Below are 19,106 nucleotides of genomic sequence, written 5' to 3' on the forward strand. Positions count from 1 at the left end.
CCAACCCGGACACTTTAGTCCCTCCCCCCTCTGTGACAGCGCGGGGGGAGGGACTAAAGTGTGAGCGACGCTTTAGAGCAACCAATCACACACGTTAGATTTGGTTCGCCAACCAATGAAAATGCGACTAGGCTGTCCGGCGGCTTGACTGTGAGAGCCGGTGGAAAAAGGAGGATATTCGTGGTGGAAAGCATTTATTTATTTACTTTTTATTAAATGTGATAGCCTTCGGATTTAAAATAAGATATCAATAAACATGATGGAAAGGATGAATCAATGTGAAGAAGGTAAGTTTGACCCGTCTGTTTACCTGCCAGTCATCTTTGTGACAACATAAACAATAATAATAATAATAATAATAATAATAACAACCACAGGGCTGCTTCAGGAAGCTGTGAGACGTCTCAGCTGGTAGAAAACAATACTTGTTGGCAGCAGAGTCGCAGCTTAGCAGCGTTTTGTATTTCAGTATTTATTTTGTCTCTGAAAGCCTGAACATCTTTAGTGTCCTTGAGCAACACTTTTTGTCTCTGTGGAGGGGGAAAGCCTTATTATTATTATTATTATCCCCTTTATTGATCCCCATGGGGAAATCACAGACAATAAATGTTGCAGCAGCTCAACTACACAGACAATAAATACACATACTATACAACTACACAGACAATAAATACACATACTATACAACTACACAGACAATAAATACACATACTATACAACTACACAGACAATAAATAAATACTATACAACTACACAGACAATAAATACACATACTATACAACTACACAGACAATAAATACACATACTATACAACTACACAGACAATAAATACACATACTATACACTACTACACATATACAACTACACAGACAATAAATACACATACTATACAACTACACAGACAATAAATACACATACTATACAACTACACAGACAATAAATACACATACTATACAACAAAATAAAGATATAAAGGGTTGCAGGGATGGAGGCAGTAACTAGTGGCAACCTCCTCTCTCTATACAGATGTAGGGTCAGTGTTGATCAGTTATCCGTGTTTTGTGTTGCACAAACCGCCTGAACTATATCTTCTTTATTTGTACCTTCTTTCATCACTCTGTACTTCCAGATGCAGAGACGCTCACCTGAGTCCAGTGTTAAGATCTGACGAGGAGATGATACCAGATCCCTCAGCTGCAGCTGCATCCAGGACCACAGAGCAAAAGTAAGATCAAGATAAACCTTTATTTATACCCAGAGAAGGGACATTCGGTTGTAACAGCAGCACAAGGACAGCAACAGTACAGATAACTATAGAAAGTAAAAACACAACAATATAATATAATAAACTAAACTCAATAAGAATACAATAAGAAAATAGTTGTTGTTTTTTAAGAATAGAAAAAAAACTACGCTAGAACAAGAGCATACAGAGACAGGTAAAGGTAAAGTGAGAGTGGCCCGGTTAAACCTGATGTGTGAGTACTTGACAGTGGTGGAAGAAGTACTTATACCCTTTACCTAAGTAAAACTAGCAATACCCCAGTGTAAGAATACTCTGTTACAAATTTAATCATTCAACATTGTAATTTAGTAGAGGTGCTAGAAGTATTACCTGTAAGATGTACTTTAACGTCTCATAAGGAAAAGCACTCCTAATGCAAAATGGCCCCTTTCAGAGTTTTAAAACCTGAAGTATTCAAGTTCCGGAAAGATGATTACTTTTTCTTTCAAGCACACAAGTTATTATCATATGCCGTAAGATAAAAAATAAAAAGTACGAATTACCTGATGCAAACATAACTGAAAACACCTGGGTCTGTGTGCCCTTTAATCTATAACCATACATCATATTTAATAAGTTGATCATGTTTTGTTTGTAAACTCAATGTAGCTCTAGCAGTTACATAAATGTAGTGCAGTGAAAGGTACAATATTTCCCTCTGAAATGTTGTGGGGTTAAAATATAAATTGACCCATATTTAATATACTTAAGTAAAGCACAAGTACCTTAAAATTGTATTTATATACACTACTTGAGTACATGTTCTTAGTTACTATCAACCACTGGTGAATGCCAATAAGATTTTCTGGTCTTGTAATCGAATTTCATCTTTTGACTACCCAGTAAGAACTCTCAAAATGAGGCAAACTCCTCCGGGGCCGTCAATCAATCCGAGGACGAGTCGGGGAACGAGAACAGACAGAAGAGCGTGGTAGGTGTTTTTTGTTCATCGTTCAGCATGCAGGGTCTAGAGGCCTGATAGCAACTGTAACAACAAGAAGAGTAGTGTTAGCGTTAGTGTTAGAGCGCTAGGAGGATACAAGGAAAGGACACATTAGTTCAAATTAACAGGTGTAAATAATATGGACGCATCAATCAGACTTCTTCAGTCCCGATAGCGATACCTGGGTTTTGGGTATCGGCCGTTACAGAGTACTGATCTGATAGCAGTGTTTAATTAAAAAACTCTATGCCTCACTGTGTGGAAGAAACTGGGATCATTCTCTCACAGGTAAGGCAACAACTGGCTTGTCTTTAAATGTAACAGATAAATACATAGATATTAATGTACTGAATTGTTATTTATAATAATGGTATCCAATACAAGATCGACTTATTGTCACCTATACCCAATCCAGCCATTTTAGTTAGTATCGGACTGATGTACGATACCAATTTCAATATTTGCACCTCTTTAAGAAAATTAAAGATGACTGATTAATTAATCATGAAAATACTCGTTAGTTGCAGCCCTCGATATTGTCATATTCTCCAATACTGTTATTTCCCCATTGATAAAGCTCAGTCTCCCATTGAATCGTTGACAATAGATTAAAAAGAGACACCATGTGTTGAAAGCTGTTAGTGTTACTAAAGTGTGATGCTGGAGGAGTGAGGCGTCTTGTGCCCGACCGACTCTCTTGAATTTGCAGCTTGAATCCTCGAGGTTCTTTAACGTTAATGTAGAATTTGTCATTTTGAAATGTATATTTGGCCTGTTTGGGATGCAGCACGCTGGTTATGAAAACTCATATATTTACCGCCACCCTTTCAAAACGCACAGAGACGAAGAAAAAGACCACACGAGGGCTCAGAGAATGTCAAGAGCAAAAGTGCCAAAGCCAGTCGCACCAGTGCTACCAGAGCTGGAGGCAGCCGCAGCAAACGGAGACATGTGGAGGCCGTCACCCTGTTCGAGGTGCTCACCATGGGCAGGAGTGCCATGCAGGTACGGCTACTTAACCCTCAATTTAAAAGTCGTAAGTGTTCTTGTTTTTTCTCAAAAGCAGTGTGAGAGACATGCACCGAACACATGAGTTAACCTTTGAATTATAATAAAATAGTTATCATTCTGTTGGTAGGTTTACATGCACCTTAACATTCCAGTTATATTGAGCTAATCAGCATTTGCATGTAAACGATTTTTGCAAAAAACAAGAATGAGCCCAAATGCTGATTGTAAATATACTATCTAGGATAATCTCATAATTAGAAAATGAATATACAGTAACTAAAAATATTATTGGCTTTTGTGTGGTGTCTGAGCAGGCGGTGGTTGATGATTGGATCGAGGCTTACGGGACGGACAGAGACTCTTCTCTCCTCGATCTCATCAGCTTCTTCATCCAATGCTGTGGTTGCAAAGGCAAGCAAATTACACACACTCACGCATTCTTACATCACTAATAGTGGACTATCGGCTACTCCAACCAAGTGATGACCTCTGTTTCTGGTCATTTTTAAAACAACAAAAATCTAACAAAAAATGTACTTTTAAGCTTTTTTTTCACTATAATTTTTGAAATTTCTTTTTTTTTAAGTTACCAAGAGGCGCATATTAAAGACACACAAACACACACAGAACAAACACAATCAGGCTTATGTTTCCCTCCTGTCTCTCCCAGGTGTGGTCACAGCAGAGATGTGTCAGAGCAAAGAGGACAGTGAAGTCATGAGCAAGATGGTGGAGGAGCTGGATGAGGTAAGAGGCCTTCGATCTCTGCTTCTTCCCGTTTCTTTATCAAATTCATTGCTTTGTATTGAAACCGTACGACTGTGTTTGTTTCAGGTTTCTGGTCTGCAGTATAAGAAGTTCCTGGCCTTTCCGTGGATCCTCACAGTCACGTGGCCCATGGACACAGTCAGTAGTACCTCTCTGCTTAATAGATTTGTCCCGACATTTGCAACTTTTTTTTGCCTTCATGCCCAACCATTTCTTCAGTCAGGTTTATAACATTGGTCAAATTGTCAGTTAATTGCATTATTACATTGGTTTTCTATCTATTTACCCGGAATCCCCATTAGTTACTACCAAAGTAGAAACTAGTCTCCCTGGGGTCCGTACAAAAAACGCCCACTAAATCACAATGTAAGAACTAATATTTTATTAAGATCAACAAAAAAAAAAATGGAACAAGAAACAAAAGTAAAATACGGAAAGGCTAACCAAAACTACAAAAAAATGAAATAAATCAACCACAATAAAACCACTACTGACAATGAAAACAACAAATGACAACAAGTCAAAATTTTGAAATTCTAAACAAAAAGCTTAAGGAAAACATGCAAACTACAAAAAAAACAACAACAGTTAAGCATCTAATGGAAATAACAACCAAACAAGTACCCACACCTAAAATACATTCAACACAGCTAAAAACCAACAGCAGCACCGTTTAAAACCAACGCATGCAGCTGCCGAAATGTGAATAAACCAAGAAAGTTCCTCTTTAATGATAACAAATCAGATATTATAAAGCAAAACATGTCGTATTTGGAGATGCACATAAAAGACTCAATAGCAGTTATTTGAGATAATGGATCTTTTCATTCAACTACAAGCTGTTCAGTCTGAAGCAGCAACACTGGAGGAGTAGGCGGGTTAAATATACTGTAATACAATCAGGGCGTCTTACAATCATGAGTTTACCGTGTTAATACTACTTAATGCTGCTGTATTCTTCTTATCTGTTTGTTCCTTTATTGTGTACACCATAGCACTGAAAGGACACAATTCCTCTCCCCTGTTCTGTACTTGATATCCAATTGGTTTAAGCTCCAGAGTGATCCCTGAGCCATCCCAACATACTCCTTCACATCAGGAAAGTAAAGATGCCCAGTCTCTAAGTGCCTCTCTTCTAAGACATTCAAATAATTGCTTCCCATTCAGAATTTTTTCTTTTTTCTGCTTTCTTTCCTCCCTCCCCTCTCTATAGGACATTGTGGAGTATCCTCTGATACAACCCGGACCATACGGCCGCTGGTTCCACTCCGAGTTCTGCGACTTTGTGTCGGTGCTTGTGGCCCGGTGTCAGCACAGCGTCATATTTGACAGTTATCTGATGAACACCCTCATCTCTCTGCTCACTGAGCTGTCGGACTCCTATGTACGGGCTTTCAGACACACCTGTGCTCTAGCAGGTAAGGAATAGAAAGCACACAGAGCAGTGGGCCAGCTCCCTCGTAAGAAACTGGGTGCAGGGGCAAAGGCAATTAAATCCATGAGAAAAATATAAGAAAACTGAATACAAGGAAAAAATTAAACGGAAACAATGGGGGTGGACTCCGTTAATGCTCTCTTGACTTCTATCCTGGGCTACACCAAAGGCCTTATTATTTATTGATTAATTTATTTTATTTTTACTAAATACTTATTCTTAAATTCTTATTATTGTATTAAATTTGTCCCTTTTTAAAATTATTATTACATTTGCCTTTATATATCCTTACCAATACTATTATTGTCAGTGATGTTGATGATAATATTTTTAATAATATTCATTCATTCTCCGTAGCCAGCTTATTAAACTTAATTATAAACATTATTATAAATACCATTTCTTTATTATTATTATTATTATTATTTTATTTAATCATTCATTCATTAATTTCGCTCTCCTCTTCCTCCTTCTCGTCTAACATACCTGTATATATACATGTGGTCAAAGCTATTCACATACAGGAATATATGACACACTTGCACAGCACATTTTGATAAACGTACATAAACACAATACTCCCACTAACAAAAACAATCCAAAACGTTTTCATATGTCTCATAATAATGTCTGTATATTTTGTGTTACACCCTTCTATATAATTTGTTTAACAAAAAGCTATATATAAAAAAAACAACGCACACACAAACACCCACATACAGATACATAAACAAAATCAGTAAACTAATCTCTGCTTTTTTGTTTATTTTGATGTGACATCCCTGATAAGCGGTGAAGCTGCTGAGCTCTCTGGCGGCCGTGGCTCTGAGCCTCAGTGTTGGCATCGAAAACAGCCAGAAGCTGTACCAGGTGCAGAAGACGAAGACGATGAGACAGAAAAGCACCCTGCAGCAGGAGAGAATACAGAGGAAGATCACAGAGGTAGGACCGGTGTCACTCTGCATCTATCTGAAGGTATTTATCTTTGCTCTGTAAGTAATGTCTGACTCCTGCCCTTCAAGCTGCAGGAGAAAAGGGCGGAGATAGAGATCATGATGGACGTCATCTTCAAAGGGATTTTTCTGAAAAGATATCGGTAAGTGTTTCTCTGACACTGTTGGTTTCAAATGGCATTATCTAATTCAGCGCAGAGCTTATTCTCTGTGTGTGCGTGTGTGCGTGTGTGTGTGTGCGTGTGTGCGTGTGCGTGTGCGTGTGCGTGTGTGTGTGTGTGTGTGTGTGTGTGTGTGTGTGTCTGTGCAGCGATGTGCTTCCAGAAATCCGCTCCATCTGTATGGAGGAGTTGGGTTTATGGATGAAGCTCTACAGTTCCGCATTTCTCAACGACAGCTATCTCAAATACATGGGCTGGATGATGCACGACAAGGTAAACGACAGCAAACATATAATGTAGCATAATATGCCGTAACACTAAGATTACACAGATATAGTCTGGATATTTTTGTGCAAACTAAAATCTTTCACAATGTAGACAGACTGCTGTGAACATATCGTGTTTCAGATACCAGATGTGCGTCTCAAGTGTGTGTTAGGCCTCCAGGGTTTGTATGGCGATCCTCCGCTCCTCCCTAAACTGGACCTGTTCACCAGCCGCTTCAAGGTAAACGGGTCTGCTTAAAGTTGCATTCATGGATTATGACCACCAGGGGACAGTGAAAACAAAATAAAGTTGTATGGAGGAAGTGTCCTATTAACACATTTAGAAGACACAGTAGCTCATTTTAATTTCTTAATAATATCAGGCTCTTTTGATGCTAAATGTCTGACATTCTTAAAGATTCTTATGGGTGGCTATGATCAATATTTTCATTACAATAATTTATCAAATTACAATGTAAAGGGGTCTCCCTTAGAAATCCTTATAGTGAATTTCAGCTCCCCGTTTAGCTGCCTGGCCTGAAACTTTACAGTTTCAGTTAATCTTCACCGCTCTCTGGTGTCGTTTCCAGTTGCAGCAGGGAGTCAATTTCAGCGAAAAAGCTCTAAAGACCCACTGAAAACATAAGTTACCTGCTCAGCACAAAAATAGCAGACGGACATAGTGGCTGGCAAACACAAACAAGCGTTTAGCAGCAAAAGAGAAATTTCCTTCAGGAGTTGGTGGAGACCAAAACGGAATTAAAAGAGAGTGAATATTGGATTACATTCACCAGATGGACACAAACACAACTCTTGTTTCTGTTGCCCCCAAAATGGTCAAAAAAACCCCCATCTTTTCCTGCTGGAAACAAGGTTGATGAGAGCTGAGGCTGAACCAAACATTTGTGGGGCCAAAACAATACCATCAAAACAATGAGCTAAATAGGCTAAAAAGCTCTGTTGAGATGCAGAATTAAGTGTTAGGTCTGTGTTTTTTGGCTTTACAAATAATTGTTGAAACATTCTACAGAGTTACTGTCCAAAATTAAATGAATGCACGTTCAGACCGACGTGTTTGTAAAAGTGCACGCTCTTGTTCTCCAGGACCGGATGATCTCCATGACCTTGGATAAGGACAACGAAGTGGCAGTGCAGACCATGAAACTGCTGCTCCTCATCTCCAAGTGAGTCACCAGCCTTTCCCAATCATTTTCCAATGAATTCCATCATGCTTTCCTACTATATTTCTTGACATTTCTTTCAAACCACCTCTGACTCCTCAGAACATCTGATGATGCGTTCAGTCCAGAGGACTACAAGCAGCTGCTCCAGTTCGTCTACTCTTCGCAGCGCCCTCTTGCTGCCGCTGCAGGGGAGCTTCTCTTCACACAGTACGCTCATCTCCGTCACTTGGAAAAAGACAAAACAATTAAATGAGTGTTTTTCTCAATATGACTGGTCTTTCTCTGTTAGGCTTCTTAACACTGAAGCCCCTGCGTCCGACACTCGGGATGAAATGAACGAAGAGGAGGCACATGAACGACAAACATCCGCCAGACTGAAGGCTCTGCTGCACTTCTACCAGGAGTCTGAGGTGAAAAAAACAGTCTGTATTGATACAAGCATCCTATTTTAGCTTCAGAAAATGACCATGGAATGGACTAGCCTGTCTCCCTTATCTCTCAGCTGCACAAGCATGTGGTGTACCTGGTGGACAGTCTGTGGGACTGTGGTGGAGCCCTGCTGAAGGACTGGCCCACACTCACATCTATACTGCTGAAGGACCCGTCCTCACTAAGTCCAGGTGAGTGTGACATGTATGTTTGTGTAATCGCAGGCAGAAGTGTTTTAAAATTCTCAGACCACGAGAGGATTAGTTTGACTGATAATTTCATCGATTTGGACTTTGCGATAGACAATAAATACATTTTGTGCTTGTTTTGTCTACATGTATGTTTTTAGCACATCTGTAAGCCAAAGCACTTCTACATGTTACGAATTGTCTATTTTTTTATTTCAGTTAAATTGTAATCGCTTAAAGGATTCAGAGCTTGGTCTGTCTTCATTTCTTCATTCACCCATGTTTTTTTTTTGACGTGATTGTTTATTAAAAGGATGTTTTTAGGGTTTGTCTCCGCCTCTATCAGCCTCATGTACTTTGTTTGCAGTAAAGAACATTTCCACCATAGACATGGTGATTGACAGTTTCACCTTTAAGCGGGAAGCCATATGCATTAAGTCTCCAGTGGTCATCATCTTGCATGCATGTGTGTGTGTGTGTGTGTGTGTGTGCAGGTCTTTCCCGGGCAGAACAAGCGGTGCTGGTAGAGATCCTGGTAGCTTCAGTGCGTCAGGCCTCAGAGGGACCAGCGCTGGCAGGAAGGAGCGGCGCAAAGAAGGTCAGTTGGAGATCCGTCCCCATTTATGAGCAGAGAAGTATCAAGATCTTTTACCTGATTAAAAGTACCAATACAACAATATAAAAGTACTCCACTACCAATAAAAGTATCAAAGTGAATGTACTTATTCTGCAGAAAAATGGGCCCTCTAACAGACATATTATTAAATATTTAACATTAAGTTTGTTAATACTTATGCAAAATTACGTAAGCAGCATTTTTACTACGGTAGCTGCCTGTGATGGAGCTACATTAAAGTTACTGAGAGTAACTTTGAACTGTTTATGATACAGTCTGAATTTAATACTGATGCCTCTATATGACCTTCATTAGTAAACAAGACCATATTTAAAGGATTTTGATGCTACGTTCACTCTGCAAGCCTCAGTGCTCAATTTAGATATTACTGCTCGGATCAGATTTTTTTTATATTTCTTATTGGCTGCTCACATTAGTCTTTAAATGTGGCCTATATCAGATTCCAGTGTGAAGAGGTCCTGAGGTCACACACAGCTAACTTTTCTCATGTAAAATCTTATTCTGAGAAGTAACTAGTAACTAAAGCTGTTAAAAATGTATTGGACTAAAAAGTACTATATTTGCCTCTGACATGTAGATGTAGAAAGTGTCAGGAGATGGAATTACTACAAGTACAGTACCAGTCAAAAGTTTGGACACACCTTCTCATTCAATGGTTTTTCTTTATTTTTATTTTTTTCTACATTGTAGATTAATATTGAAGATGTCCAAACTATGAAGGAACACATATGGAATTATGTGGTAAACAAACAAATGCTCAACAAACCAGAATATGTTTTATATTTTAGATTCTTCAAAGTAGTTGAATGAGAAGGTGTGTCCAAACTTTTGACTGGTACTGTATCCCAAACTTGTACTTATGTACAGTACTTAAGTAAAAACTACTTAGTTTCTTCCCACCACTGTTTCTTAGTTGGTTCTGGTGACACATGAGCTATTTATGAATTAAAAGCATCACTTTAAATCTGCTATGACAAAAGCACTGAAACACGTTTAACATATTTGATAAAGCTTTGATAAACTTCTCTGTGTGTCTTTAATGTTTCAGGTAGTGAGTGCCAGGGAAAAGAAAATCCAGATTGATGACTGTACTAAGCTCACTGATCATCTCCTCGTGGTGCTTCCTAAGCTACTGTCCAAGGTATTTATTTATTCCACATGTAACTGTCGACATATTTGTCAATTTGTTTCTGTATTAGGAAAATTCATATCTCTGTGCTGCTCAGCTATATTTTTCTCGGCTTTACATTATCATCATGTTTGTGTTCAGTTTTCAGGTAGTTGCGAAATTGTTGCCTACCTAATGAAGATTCCTCAGTACTTCCACCCAGAGTGTCCTGCGGCCGACAACACACAGGTCTGCATCAACAGACACAGACAATATCATGAAGCATTAAATGAGATATGAATTTTGTGACACGGTTCCCTCATCTTTCATTTTGTTGCCACTATAAACACTGTTGTGTTTGACTAAAACGCTGGAGCCAAGAAATACACTTAAATGTGACATTTTCATTCAGAAATGATGACTGAGACATTTTTTATAGAAATGATTAGTGAAATCAAAAGGTTAATTATAGAACATACACTGGGCAACATTTTAATGGCAAAATGGAATGATGAAATCACACAAATCATAGCTGAAATCACAAGTTAGACAGAGAAAGTATCCCAACTTGGAAAAAATATTGTTGTTTGATCATTGATTCACTTAGTAACGATTCTTTCAAAAGAATATTCATCATGTAGTCTAAGATGTCAGAAAACAATGCTGAATACTGAATGAAACAAATGCGTCTTTTTGTTTATCCAAAAAATGAATAAATATATCTAACATATTAAACTTCTAAAGACCTAAAACAGAAAGAAGCAGCAAATCCTTACATCTGAGTACTTTAAATGATTGGATATCAGTAGTTGTTGTCATTAATAAATGTAATTAATCACCTAATTATTGTACCACTGTCAAAATAATAGGTAAATAATATAGAATAATAGATTTGCCTGAATTGTCACTACCTGCAGTCACACGTGTTAAAGTTACTCTGCGTTGTTTCCGTCCTCTTCCTCAGGCAGCGTCCGTCCTGATGGCAGAGATGGGAGCTGCTTTAGACCGACACTCGGGCCCCGACCTTCTGGAGGCTGCAGCCCGCACGTACCTCAGTCTGTGTGGGGAGGAGACGTCCTGGTGCTCCGTGGCCCGGACCGCCAGAGACTCCCTGGTCCGGTGCTGGGTGGACCACCTGAAAGCTCTGCTGGGGGACTCGCTCCAGGTGAGGAGTGCTGTTACACTGTGGGGCCAGTAGCATGCTGATGTATGTATGTGTGCATTTTGGACTTTCTCATAATTTTTCAAATGAAAACGTTATGAAATAATGCACACTTTCACCTCTTCAGGCCTCTTAAGGCTGCGTTTACACTGCAGGCAAAAATGCTCCAAATCTGATTTGGGGGAATATCTGTTTTTTTAACGACATGAAAAGCACAAATCTCTTGAAATCGGATCTTTTCAGTTCAGATCTGAACCACTTTCACATGCGTTCATGAAACAGATACCGGCATAGACTGTATGCATATATGGTTCTGATAAAGCAGAGACCTGTCAATTACAGTAAGCCCGCCCTAATCCATAACCTGGTTTATGGTCTATTTGACTCTAAATCGAATCATATTTTTTTAAATAAACATCATGCTGTATTGAAGAAGCTTAGAAACTAGAGTTGGAGACCATTAACTCATGTTTACAATGTTTACTGAGGGAATAAATCAAGTGACAAGTAGGTTAATTTTCTCATAGACTTTTTTTTGCAGCCGGAGAAGTCACCCCCTGCTGGTCAGTAGAGGGAATGCAGATTTAAGACACAAGATTAAGGCATCGGTGAGGCGCTGACAGACAAGTTAAAAAGTAGCCCTGTTTACGTCACAATCCCACCACTCCTGTCTCTGCATCCACACACACACCTCAGTAGCAGCCATTGCTCCATAGAGAGCCATATTAATAATTAATAAAATGTCTCTCTTCCTCCTCATCCTTGTTAACTACTGCTGACGGATTATCTTGCCCCTGCTGCACATCTACCTCTAGATGAAACTGTAAACATTGTCTCCAGCGTGTCCATGTCTACATCCTTACGACAGCTTGCTGCATGTGACCTCTTTGTTATTGTTCTTTTTGGTCAGGACCACATTCAAGAACTAATGTGAGCATCCAAATAAGAAAAAAAAAAAAATTGGATCCGAGCAGTAATATCTTAATCTAATAAAATTCTTTAAACAGAAATGAAAAATCCCTCTTCAATTCTGCTGATGTCCTCATTATAGCCATGAGGGGGGGTCACTAGTGGGCATTACTTTATTCTAAGAGGTGCCACACATACATATATGCAAATGATAAAGAGCCTCACTCCACACAATAACTTATCATTTAGTATTTCTCCGTTGCAGGGTGACACTCCGCGTTTCTCTGCTGACGAGGAGAAAACTGCAGAAATGTTATCCACGCTGAAGAAACTCAGAGCTTTCCACAAGTAAGATTTCAGAGTCATTATGGAGTGCAGTATCCCCGTTGGCGATGTGTGTTTACTGGCTGTTCAATAACCGTTTATCCTTGTGTTTTGTCAGCTGTCACGACCTCCTCGAGTGGAACCTCTTTGAGCTGTTGTCTCCTCTCCTGTCGGCAGAGAGCGGCGAGGGAGGAGCCCCGCCTCAGGTACCAACCCCGCCTCTTAAAAATCAAGTGTATTCACTGTTTTCCTGTTCTAAGTATTTATTTTCCTCTCCTCCCCTTTTGTGTGAAGGTGCTGCTGGAGGTCCTGCAGTGTCTGTCTTACTGCATGCTCTGGTCTCTCAACACGAGTAGCGCAACTTTAAACTCCAGAGTGAGTAGCATCTGCTTTACTTTTAACAAGTATGAAAATATAAAGATTTAAAAATAAAAGAACAAGAGAACAAGAGTCCCAGTCCCATAAGTCCCAGCATAAATAATGAGGAAAATATCATCAAAACATTGCAGAAATCTTTCATATCTTTCAAGTAGCATAATTATTAAATCGATCATAGCTGATACAAAGTACAACTGTGTTATTTGAGCATTGTTTATGCCTACAGATAGATATAACCGCTTAGTTTTGGTGAGAGAATCGTCATGCCGGTGAAGGCATTAAATTGTTTTAACTATTAAAAAATACGAAAAGAGCAGCACATCTATTAATGCAAAAAAAATGCAATGTTTTTTCTCATTTTCTGATTGATTTTATTGCATTATTAGCCCTGATTGCAGTTGTAGGTTAAGCTTGATTGATTATGTGATTGACAGAAGCTATCTTGATAATTTATTCATCATTTAGGTGATTTATTTTTAAAGCAAAAATGGCAAAAAAAAAATCAAATTTGAATCTTTTCTCACTTTCTTTGTCCTATATGATAGTATCTTTCACAGACTGTTGGTTGGACAAAAGAAGATATTTTAAGATGTCACTACGGGCTCTGAGAACTTGTGATGGGCTTTCTTTAGGAAATCGTCAATCATTTGATTATTGATTTGTTGACTAATCCGCTGTTTTGCTCTGTTGACTGAGATTTCTTTAGCCGATTAGGCTTTTTTATGTTTTTTTTCATGTTGAATGACTTATTTCCAAGAAACTTATGAGAGCACCTCTGGTTAACACAAGATTTAAATCGGTGAAAACTCACTTTTACAGATCTGTCGATTTAAATTAAATCGATGAGACGACAAAATCTGCCAAGAGCTAAATGTCGGCTAAGTGCGTCTTTGGTCGAGGAGAATGGCTGAAAAAAAGAAGCATAATGGGTGTCAATGTGCAGAGTGTAGAGTGTCTAGAGAGGCCCATGTTAAGTGGCATTATTCTGCACAGTTCTAGCCTCCCTGATCCCCTCTAGAAAGCTTGTGCATTAACTAAATGTACATATTTGCAGGCAAAATGCTGCACTATTCATCACTTATCAGTGTATGTGTGTATGTTTGTGTGTGCGTGTGTGTGTGTGTGTGTGTGTGTGTGTGTGTGTGTGTGTGTGTGTGTGTGTGTGTGTGTTTCAGGAGAAAGCTGTGTCCCAGAGACTCCAGCTGCGTCTCTTCTGTGAGAGGGGTAATCACTGTCTCTCCCACTCCGACCCCAGCGTGCAGCAGCAGGTGAACTCATGTCTCATCATTAATGGCATCATTGACTCTTTTATTTCTATTTACTCATATTTTTATAACCTCTTCTCTTTATGTTTTGCGCATCAGGCTTTCCTGGGTGTGTGTGACGTGCTGACGGCTCACTCCTACCAGCTACAGGTGTGGGATCCCTCCTGCTTTGGCCCTCTGCTCTACACGCCCAGCCCCAAACTGCAGAGGGCGCTGCTGACCTTCGTCTGCACCCACGTCTTCGTCGGGCCAGACTGTGATGGCCAGAGCTCTGGTGAGACATGGATCCGTTTGCAAGTATTTTGTGCTTGACTTTGATGTTTCACATTGATGTATGTGCAACGTTTAACACAAGAATGCTGCTATTTGCAGCTGGATTTGTTAATGAGGGGAAAAGAGAAGATGTGATTTTAAGAATTTTCAACAAGTTAATAAAAAATGTTTGTATGGAAAAACCATATCAGAAAAAAACCGATTCTTCCAAGCAGAGCACTTTTTTTTAATACAGGGCATCTTTAAGAATAACAAAGTTTCCTATTTAATATTCCTTTTTACTTAAACATGTTTTTAAAAACAAATTGTGGTAGTTAGACATGGGACAGTAGAGAGGTGACGAGACACAAGGTCCAGTGAGTCAAGAATTAATCGAAATCTCTAGTTGAGTAAAAGTAACAATACAACAATTTTGAAAAATACTGCAAGTAAAAGTACTGCATTCAAAATAGTACTACTAGCAAAATGTACTTAAGTACTCATTATGAGGAGACATGTCCCCAATGAGAGACATTTACTGTTACATTACAGTCATTTGGCAGACGCTTTTATCCAAAGCGACTTACAGGAAGTATTGAAGTGAGTCTAGTTTGAACTACCACTACACTGTATAAAGTAAGGTATTTTATTCCAGGTTTCCAACCCAGCCCCCCTCCGAAGGGTCACAAGGTCAATCTGAGGGGTTGTAAATTTTAATGGTGTAGGAAAAGAAGAGAAAACAAAGTCCTGACACACAAATTATATTAATCATTTTACTAGACTTTCCTTTTTTTCAGAAGCAATGGATTACTCGACCTCTTTGGTCGTCTAACTTCGGATCATATGAAACCATGCGAGGAGTTTAAAGGGGACATGTGTCTTTGGTGGAGCTGCTAACAACTCACAGACATCAGAAACGGGACACGGGGCCCCAAGCTTACTTTTGGTAAAGAGCCACAAAAGGGCCCAAAAAGTTTGTGGAGCCACTGGCGTAATTTGTAACAACACAAAATATTTTAGAAGCTTATGATATACTTTTTCTTTCTTGCAAAATATCAAGCTGAAAAGTATACTCATACCTGTGGCTGTTAAATAAATAAGTGGAGTAGAAGTATATAAATTACCATGAAAATTAAAAATACACAAGGAAAGTACAGTTTAGATGTTTAACTGTTAAAGATAAATGTGTTGTCCTGCATGTTTGTTGTGATATTTGTACTCGAACACACTGCTCCCTGGCAGTGGTGTGTTTGTGGATCCAGGCAGTGTGGGAAACTGAACGCATTGCAGTATTTCACACAGTAGATGGCGCCCTCGCTCTGTCGGCGCTCAGCCATCTCTTTTTTTAGTGCAGCATCTCACCGCAGTAAAAGAAACCATGCAGATATTAAACACATTTGGCTTAATAACTCACCGCTGAGCTGCCCGCTGACATTAAATGGGGTCTGATTTCCAACCTGACCTCACATTTGACCCTGTTAATATCCTCAGAAATGAAACAGGCTGCACTCATTTCTAAAAGAGGATGGACTTTGTCATGAAAAGAGTTGCAGCTTGTAAAATTGATGACTTGAGTATGTTTCCGTCTGTTCAGAAAAAATGAGAAAAACAAGATTGACGTGTTGGAAACACACACTGTTGTTCTTTTGTAGAATCCTGCAGGTACTACAGGTTAATCCACTCATGGCTGACTGTAACTAAAACATTGCATTATCTTTACAATAGCTGCTGCTTCCAGAGGCATATTGCATCCAAATATGGGGTAGTCCAGAGAAGTCAATAGCGGTTTCCTGGTGGGAATCTCTTAAAACGTTCAAGCAAATACAATACAGGATTATTGGTTTTTGAACATGCAATAAAAGAGCTATTGTTTTATTGGATTTGCCTGGTAACGGTTCTGTTATATAGACAGTGTTTTCTATTAGCTGCTGGATCAGAGATCAGTGGGAGGGCAAGGCCACTGAGTTAAATCATAAAATCAGGACAATCTCTTTCCGTGAGAAAATTCCATTAACTGGGGCTCACCTCTGAGCCCGTTTTATTAGCCCTGTGAAAGATTGAAGCCACATGGTGTCACAACCATAACTCCAGTCTCATGTTATCTTTGATTCCCACCTGCTAAAGCCATAGTCCTCAAACTAACTGCAGAGCTCCGCTTTGTTCTTTCCTCCTCTGTTATATGATTTTTACGTGATTAATCACTCGCTTTGCCCCCCTTTTCTCTCGCTCTCTCGACCGCTTTCGCGTCCAACCATGACGCCTCGACTCCATCTGGCTCTCTCAGTCGGCGAGGACTCTGAAGCGGAGAGGCTGGAGGAACTTCACAGACGAAGGAATCTGCTCGCGGCCTTCTGCAAACTGATAGTGCACAGGGTGCTGGAGATGAGCATGGCAGCTGAGGTCTTCATGTACTACATGAAGGTAAAAGTGGTCCAACATTTTTTGGGGGGGAAAAATTACAAGCTAATTGAACATTAATTTCTTTAATGCTAGCGCGCACTACAGAGGCTCATCTCTCCCTCTTTGTCTTCAGTACCACAACGACTTCGGTGACATCATCAAGGAGACGATGTACAGGACCAGACAGATGGATAAGATAGACAGCGCTCGCACTCTGGTGCTCTGTCTGCAGCAGGTACAGTTACCTCTCATACATGAAAATATATGAAATATAAGCCACACACCGCTAGCTGCTGACGTGTGTTTTTGTCCTCTGTCCTCAGCTGTTTGTCCGTCTGAAGCGAGAGCAGGACAGTGGCGGCAGGGCTCACCCGGGAGTCCAGACCTTCACCAGCATCAAGGAGCTGGCCAGGCGGTTTGCCCTCACCTTCGGGGACCTCGTCAAGTTCCGCGAGTGCGTCGTTGTGATCCACAGGTTGGCTCTCATTGGTCATCACTTTGATTCGTTTTTTTACAGATTGTTGTTTTTTTAAAAGTTTGTGTGTGTCTTCTTTGTGTGTTAATATGTGCAGGAACGGCATTGAGTTTGTGTTCCAGGAGTTCAGTCAGACCCCGGACACCCCTACGCCGCCGTACCTCTCCTACCTGACCATCCTCGGCGAGTTCTCCAGCAAACTCCTCAAACCGGACAAGAAAATAGTGTGAGTGCCGTATGAAACACAACACAGAGTTACAAACAGTTTCTTTTTTTGTAAGCTTTGTTTTCTGAAAGTCTTGTTATTGTCCGGGCAGGTTCTCCTACCTGCAGAAGCACACCGCGGAGCACATCATCGACCTCAGGGAGGAGTGCTGGCAGCCGCTAATCTACTACCGGGCGTCCCTGCTGGCTTTGGCTGAAGGGGAGGACGCCGTGTCCTACGTGAGCTCTGACAGGAAGCCGTACCTGCCCAGCCGCTCTCCCTTCTCCAAACAGAAACTAGAAGGTGCTACAACTGAACAACAAGATCAAGCACAGAATTAAATAAAAGTACCAGTTGCATCATGTGTGTTCCGTTTTAATTTTTTTAGGAAGCAAGTCCCCCTGTCCGTTCAGCCCCGTCGACTCCAAAGTCAGCAAAGGTCAAAGGTCCAGCTTCAGTCCAAGGTGAACCACTTTCATTTTATAAATCAGTTCAGCAGCAAATCTCCACTTGGCTCATACTAATAACTCCTCCACCTCCTTTAGCCACCAGGAGAAGACGACCGACGCAGATCCCATTTCTGTCCCTGCTGAACCTCCTGCGAGAAGGTTAAACTTCGAGGGATCCGTCCTCAGCACCGGTAACGAGGCGGAGGACGACACGGTGGACGTTGAACTGTAACCATGAGGAGGTTGGAGGAGAATCTGATGCTTCCGTCTGGACGGAAAATAGTGCCCGACATATGCACTTTTATTACTCCGAGTAATATTTGCTAAAAAGTGTTAACCTGTTTAAGGAAGTATATATTTTTTTTAATTTTTTTTTAAAAAGTAAACTATATATTAGTTATCAGTGTTTAAAGATTTGACATTTTCAGTCGAAACCAATGGAAATTGCTATCATGGGATTTGTAAACCGAGCGAAATATAAAGAATGCCGGACTCAAGTATATTTTATTCACAGACCAGTCATTTGAGGACCAAGTGAATCAGTATGTGTAAAGCTTTTCCCCCATATTTACCTCCATACTGTACTTGAATGTAACATTATTTCACACTCATTAGATCTGTCTAATTGTCTTGTAGAATTTTGCTTTATTGTCCTGCCTGCCACTTTATTATTGCTCCTTATAGGATATGGTTGAGTCAAAGTTTGCCAAAAACTACCTATGTATTGCTGTAAATGTATTTAAATAAAATAAATAGTCCAAACTATAACATTTTGCTAAACTGTAGAATCTGTAACATCTTTAAGTTTTTTCACTGCATTGTGATATCCTTGTGTTCCTATGGTATTCATGTGGTGAACATATCAAAACCAGTTTTTACCAGATGGATGAAATCAAACTTTAGTCCTGTTTTCTTTACT

General features: G+C 39.9%; 1 protein-coding gene across 4 annotated transcripts; it reads left to right on the plus strand.

The window, feature by feature from the left end:
• Positions 1–175: 175 nt before the first annotated feature.
• si:ch211-269e2.1 (cohesin subunit SA-2) lies at positions 176–18,940 on the plus strand. 4 transcript variants are annotated; one of them, XM_054614931.1, is made up of 32 exons: positions 176–287; positions 1,130–1,225; positions 2,129–2,216; positions 3,069–3,233; positions 3,554–3,650; positions 3,910–3,986; positions 4,074–4,145; positions 5,221–5,425; positions 6,233–6,384; positions 6,465–6,538; positions 6,706–6,829; positions 6,965–7,063; positions 7,927–8,006; positions 8,106–8,213; positions 8,296–8,416; positions 8,509–8,626; positions 9,118–9,221; positions 10,309–10,401; positions 10,531–10,617; positions 11,333–11,533; positions 12,705–12,787; positions 12,882–12,969; positions 13,058–13,138; positions 14,317–14,409; positions 14,506–14,680; positions 16,943–17,079; positions 17,192–17,293; positions 17,382–17,533; positions 17,631–17,759; positions 17,851–18,041; positions 18,127–18,202; positions 18,284–18,940. In XM_054614931.1, the coding sequence occupies exons 2-32, from the start codon at positions 1,176–1,178 to the stop codon at positions 18,417–18,419; spliced, it is 3,558 nt and encodes a 1,185-aa protein (XP_054470906.1). In that variant the 5' UTR covers positions 176–287; positions 1,130–1,175; the 3' UTR covers positions 18,420–18,940. The 4 variants fall into 4 exon arrangements, 3 of the variants coding, with proteins under 3 accessions (XP_054470906.1, XP_054470907.1, XP_054470908.1); XM_054614932.1 differs by having other exon boundaries at positions 6,471–6,538; XR_008531799.1 differs by lacking the exons at positions 18,127–18,202; positions 18,284–18,940 and having other exon boundaries at positions 17,656–17,759; positions 17,851–17,941.
• The last annotated feature ends 166 nt before the right edge of the window (positions 18,941–19,106 follow it).

This window comes from Anoplopoma fimbria, chromosome 16 (assembly GCF_027596085.1).
Source record: "Anoplopoma fimbria isolate UVic2021 breed Golden Eagle Sablefish chromosome 16, Afim_UVic_2022, whole genome shotgun sequence".
Classification (NCBI taxonomy): Eukaryota; Metazoa; Chordata; class Actinopteri; order Perciformes; family Anoplopomatidae; genus Anoplopoma; species Anoplopoma fimbria.